Raw genomic sequence first — 5807 nt, 5'->3', positions numbered from 1 at the left:
GCGGCTTGCTCCAATACATCCCTCCATCCCTCCCTTCATCACTCACTCCACGTTACATGTGCTCGAAATACATCCCTCTCCTCCCTCCCTCTATCACTCACTCCTACCGTACCATGTGCTCTAATACATCCCTCCATCCCTCCCTCTATCACTCACTCACACACTCACACACTCACACACTCACACGTTCTCACACACTCACACACTCACACTCTCTGCACACTCTCACACTCTCAACCTTCTCTCACACTCACTCGACACACTCACACTCACACTCACACTCACACCTCTCACTCTCACTCTCACTCTCACTCTCACTCTCACTCTCACTCTCACTCTCACTCTTCAACTCCACTCACTCACACTCACACTCACACACACTCACACTCACACTCCACACTCACACTCACACTCACACACACACACACACACACACACACAACACACACACACACACACACACACACACACACACACACTCACTCACTCACTCACTCACTCACTCACTCACTCAGTGCACATGGAGACAATACTCACCTAGAGTAAACAAATCAATAGATTCCAATTATTTTACGAAGGACAATTGGGAGGCAATTACAATTGGGAGGCGATCACCCCCCCCCCACCCCACACGCACACACGCGTGTATGTGTTCCTGCTGCTATAACTATGGCTCATAGGGTCTATGTCCCCCAGGGTACTGCTGAAACGTACCCTGGTAACTATCTGATATGGTTAGGGTTTGGGTTAGGGTTAGGGTTAGGGAGTAGGCGTAGGCGACTCCCTAAACTCGTTCTAAGTGGAGTAGGCGAGGTATGGTCCGGCATAATAGACAGTACCAGGGTACGTTCCTGTATACCGGACCGTACCCATGGTACGTTCCGGCAGTACCCTGGGGGACATAGACCCTCTCAGTGTAACTAGGCGTCAGGGTACGTTCCGGCAGTACCCCGGGGGACAGACCTGCTCAGCGTGACTAGGCGTCAGGGTACGTTCCGGCAGTACCCCGGAGGACATAGACCCTCTCAGTGTAACTAGGCGTCAGCACGATTACCTTTGACGATGGCGGCAGCAGTGATATTATACACGGCTTCCTGTGTTATGTTAGGCTGCAGCACTTTATCAAACTGGTAGACCCTTCCCTAGAAAAATAAATCACAGTTAGACACATGTCATACTACAAACCACGACTTAAAACACTGATTATTCTATTTATCTATCTATCTATCTAATATCTATATATATATATATATATATGCCCGAGTAATCATTAATGAATCCGCTAATGAGAGAGACCTAATTTGTCTATGTGTTTTTATTTTTCCATTTATTTGACAGGTAATAATTTTAAATGATTTACGACATATATGCTCCCTATGTTCACAGCCTGTGATCCTACATCGTGATAACATACTCACATTTATGTTATAGCACATAACAACATGGTAAACCAATTCTGTTACCTCGCAATAAAGTTGTGGTGCATTACGGCATTTAGTCTTTAACCAGACAATGCAAGGGCATAATAATGGCTGTGTAGATATAAAGCAAAAGCAATTGTATTTGACTTGATTCTGACACCGTCACTCATACCAACTGAGTTCGCTTCCAACAGATATTCAGTGTCCACCGAGTATGTTTCAATTGGACATCTGCACAGTTGAGATGTAAAACCGTCTTATTGCATTAAACGGCCATGGAACCTTGCTGTAGCAATGTACAATGTACATTAACGCACTACCGCACACCACACATGATACACACACATACACACACAAGATTCAAAAAACATTTCCCTTGCAAATTTGCACCACAATAGACAGAATTTACAAGTTTTCAATAGATTCAATAGAGTTAAAAGCCCCATTATATACATACGAAGACTAACGCAACATTAGTAAACGGAGATTGCCCCGACAAATCACAGGCGTGAGGAATTACCTTACGGGTTGTATTTCACACCTATTCCATCTACACCGGTTTACTTATAAACTCGAGATAAACAGACGAATAAAATCTGTAAAACAGCCGCAATGTCTAAATCATGTCTCGATTGAAAATTAACGGGAAATTTCCCAAAATCTACGTGGCGAGTAGTTGGGTACGTGAGACACATTAATAACAAACTAACAGAGTTTGCTTGACACGTTACCACAGCACATAACTATTACCGAGTGTTTAACATGTGTTGCCAATGGCAACCGAGGGCAGTTAAAGTATACTATGGATCTGACAATCCTGGTCGACTTCTAACTTTGTATAGTATTAAATATGTAACAATACTTTATCCACCGATGTAACAACTAGTTCTGACAACTCGATGTAAATACTCACTTAAATATGTCATCATTATTAAGTTAACACCTTTATATTTCAAAACTAAACTTTTAATATGAATAATCACACTTGGTAAGAAAATTATACACTCTAAATGGTACTATGGTTTGTAAGGACAGTAATAATTCAGTAAATGGAAGAGTGGGATAAATATAGACCATAACTACTCCAGTACAGCATTGACATTGTAGCAATTTCACTTTTTCAAATTTTAAGATGAGGGATTGTGTCTCTGTACCGCATTACGATCTACTTTCACATCTCAGCTCTAAAGCACAGTTTGCGCTTTCCAGCACGCTAAAAATCGCAGAAACTAGTTCGTCAAGAACTGAACATCGTGGAAAATAAAACGTCATGTATAATGAACGATTTCGTACATATTTCATGCGGCATATATCGCCGACGCAACAACCAGGTCTCGCTGTAGCGACGACGGCTACATTGCCCCGCGCTGTACCAGGGACTATAATCACAATGCAACCTGCTCCTCACAACACCTCCTCACACCTAAGAGCTGCTGGTAGATACACTGTTAATCAAATAGATAATGCCAAAGATCCATGGAGGTGATTATGGGTCACAGATGTACGGCCCGACATGAACCTGTCCATCGTCATCGCCCCAATGTGCGCACACTTGTATACGTAATTGGGATAGATGTGAATAACAATCAATCGTTCGATCTATATATACGACACATCAGATTTCTGATTAATACAAAAAAAACGGTTATGCAGAACCTAATTTTATCACGATTTAACGTAGGATGTCAGGGTTCTCCCTACGTTGCGCAAACGGGGCGCAAACGCGCGCCACGTTTGGGAAAACTCTCCTGTTTCAATCGTTTCGCCCCGTTTAAATTACCTCCGCCGCGATTAAATTCCACCACAATAAAAGTTTGACAGCGCGGGAATCGATCGTCAAGAATTCCCATTCGACCAGGACCACCGACGCGTGTATTTTTACCGTACCACGCATGCACTGCAGACCATACACAAGTACAAACAGTTAACTTGTCCCGAACCCAACACTAACTGTACACAGACTCGGCTATCTTATATATACAAGAACCCCAAATACCGTCTATGGTGTGGTGGCGATTTTACGCATTAATTAGTGGTACGGTAAAAAACACGCCCCCCCGGACCCACCTCCCCCTCCCCTCCCCCTGTTTCAATTTCATCCTGGGGAGAACCCTGGATGTTATAATATAAAATTGGATTTGCAGTGTAATATAAATAATCTCATGATCTAGTACGGGCTGGTAAACAATAGAGAGAGTTAGCATTTTGCTCAGTTCCCATTATCACCATCAGATAACACTAACAAATTGCATTCCAGCCTGAACTGTATTTACATATACTGATAGATAGCTATCAGGAGTAGATAATAGAGAAGGGGTGTGACATCAATAAACAAGGGAAATTCGTCATTTACTAGCCTTATAATACCTGCGATTTACTACGCGTAACTCATCCAACTTGAGCACGATAGACAGTACATTTGCCTAACATCGTGCGAAATTGTTTCCTCGTTTACACAAGCAATCCGGAGATACAGACTAAAACGTACGACGCGATTATCCATTCTTTGACCATTAATCTAAGCCGATTGCCCACCTATATTCAAACAAAAGGCAGCTAGTAGCAACGCGCAGAGCCACATGCCTCGCCGAGTCTTTTAGTCTGTATCTCCAGATTGCTTGTGTATACAAGGAAACGATTTCGCACGATGCTAGGCGAATGTACTGTGTACAATTTGAGCTCAAGTTGGATGAGTTACGCGTAGTAAATCGTAGGTATTTTAAAGGCTAGTAAATGACGAATTTCCCTTGTTTATTGATGTCACACTCCTTCTCTATTATCTACTCCTGATAGCTATCGATGTTGGGACATACCGTTAAAAACAGGGGTTAGCAAGCTGTTGAACGTCGGTGGACCAGAAACTCTTGGATCTGTGTACATACGCATCTGTACGTTTCAGTATTTAGTCACAATCCATCAACTATCTAGCTGTATAGTTTGCAAGTTGAGATCTCATACTCTAGTTAGCCCTGTATCATTATGCCACGCTGTCGCTGACCTCTTATATATATATGTATATATATACCATGAGCTAATACATACCTAGAGTGTACAACGGAAAAATGGGAAAATAGTGCTATTTCACGACATGATTATTCTACTTTGCCTGCGAGTCCATTCTTTGCTCTCTAAAACAAGAGCAACCGCTTGTCAATACGATACTCCTAGGCTGAGATATTGGCTCCTAAACCTCCCCTCCCACAGGCCTCACGTCGCCTCGAATCCAACTCAGTTAGCATCCTACTCGCCTCTAAGCATTTTGACTATCGGTTTCCGTCACCGCTTGCAGCGCTGATAATTGATGTCACATGCCCAAATTTTGTACTCTTACTACACCATATAGTAACTGAGCTGCGTTGTAGAGACTTAATTTAGAAAAAATTTCCGGCTCTATCATGACGGGCATTAGCCGTGCTAGGAAAGATAATGGAAGATAAGGGCATAGGCGATGCCCTCGAAAGTCACCGATGATAACCGAAACGCCGTTCATTCATAAAGTTATCGCGGAAAAACCCGAACTCTCACGAAGCGACTTTCCTAACCTGCAAAAGGCGAGAAGGATAGTGAATATTGTGGATGCAAGGCGCCGTGAGGCCTGTGGGAGGGAAAGTTTACGAGCCAATATCTGAGCCTAGGAGTATCGTATTGACAAGCGGTTGGTCTTGTTTTAGAGAGCAAAGAATTCTGCTTAATGCAATACCATAAAATTATTCTAGACTCGCAGGCAAAGTAGAATAATGTTGTCGTGAAATAGCACTATTTTCCCATTTTTCCGTTGTACACTCTAGGTATTATTAGCTCTTGATATAACACAACTGCAGGGAATGTGAAAACGGCGCAAATCCACAAGTTTTTAGGCACCTTAGGTATCACGAAGTGATGCACAGATTTCTGTGTATCATCAATTGATGCACAGACTTTCCGTATATCAAAGAATCGATGCAAAAACCCTAACCCTAACCCTAAGTCATAAAGTATAACCTTATAGGTATCACGAAGTGTGTTAGGGTTAGGGTTAGGATTAGGGTTTTTGCATCATTGCACTTTGTGATACCTAAGGTGCCTAAAGTGGTATTGCACCTGCGAAAACCTCTCTCTCACACAGGCAGTACTGAAGCCGACTTGTGTCAGACAAACTAGTTTTATGCTGCTGCTGCTGCTGTCAGTATAGATACAATAATGTAACCCAAACCCATGAAGATAGGGTTACAAAGTCTCCCTATTCTTTTGTGCGGAGGAATGCCCGAGTGAATCACTCGGGCCGGTTTGCTGGTGCGTTTTCAGAGACTAGAACTTCCAAACTGGGTTTATTCTCAACACGAACCTTTCTCCACTATCCGGGAACTTACTATGAGGGTTCTCCCTACGTTGCGCAAACGGGGCGCG

At 42.9% G+C, this 5807-nt stretch overlaps 1 protein-coding gene across 1 annotated transcript in view; it reads right to left on the bottom strand.

Annotated features, from left to right (window-relative positions):
- Positions 1-1034: 1034 nt before the first annotated feature.
- Positions 1035-5807, bottom strand: part of LOC106819818 (kinesin heavy chain-like) — a 5686-nt gene continuing 913 nt past the window's right edge. The window contains exon 2 of the mRNA XM_014824400.1: positions 1035-1142. Coding sequence (XP_014679886.1) covers positions 1035-1142 — 108 coding nt within the window. The remainder of the gene's footprint in view (positions 1143-5807) is intronic.

Source organism: Priapulus caudatus, unplaced genomic scaffold (assembly GCF_000485595.1).
Source record: "Priapulus caudatus unplaced genomic scaffold, Priapulus_caudatus-5.0.1 Scaffold4619, whole genome shotgun sequence".
Taxonomy (NCBI): Eukaryota; Metazoa; Priapulida; class Priapulimorpha; order Priapulimorphida; family Priapulidae; genus Priapulus; species Priapulus caudatus.
Note: the sequence above shows the minus strand (reverse complement) of the source record. Positions and strands in the feature narration are given on the sequence as shown.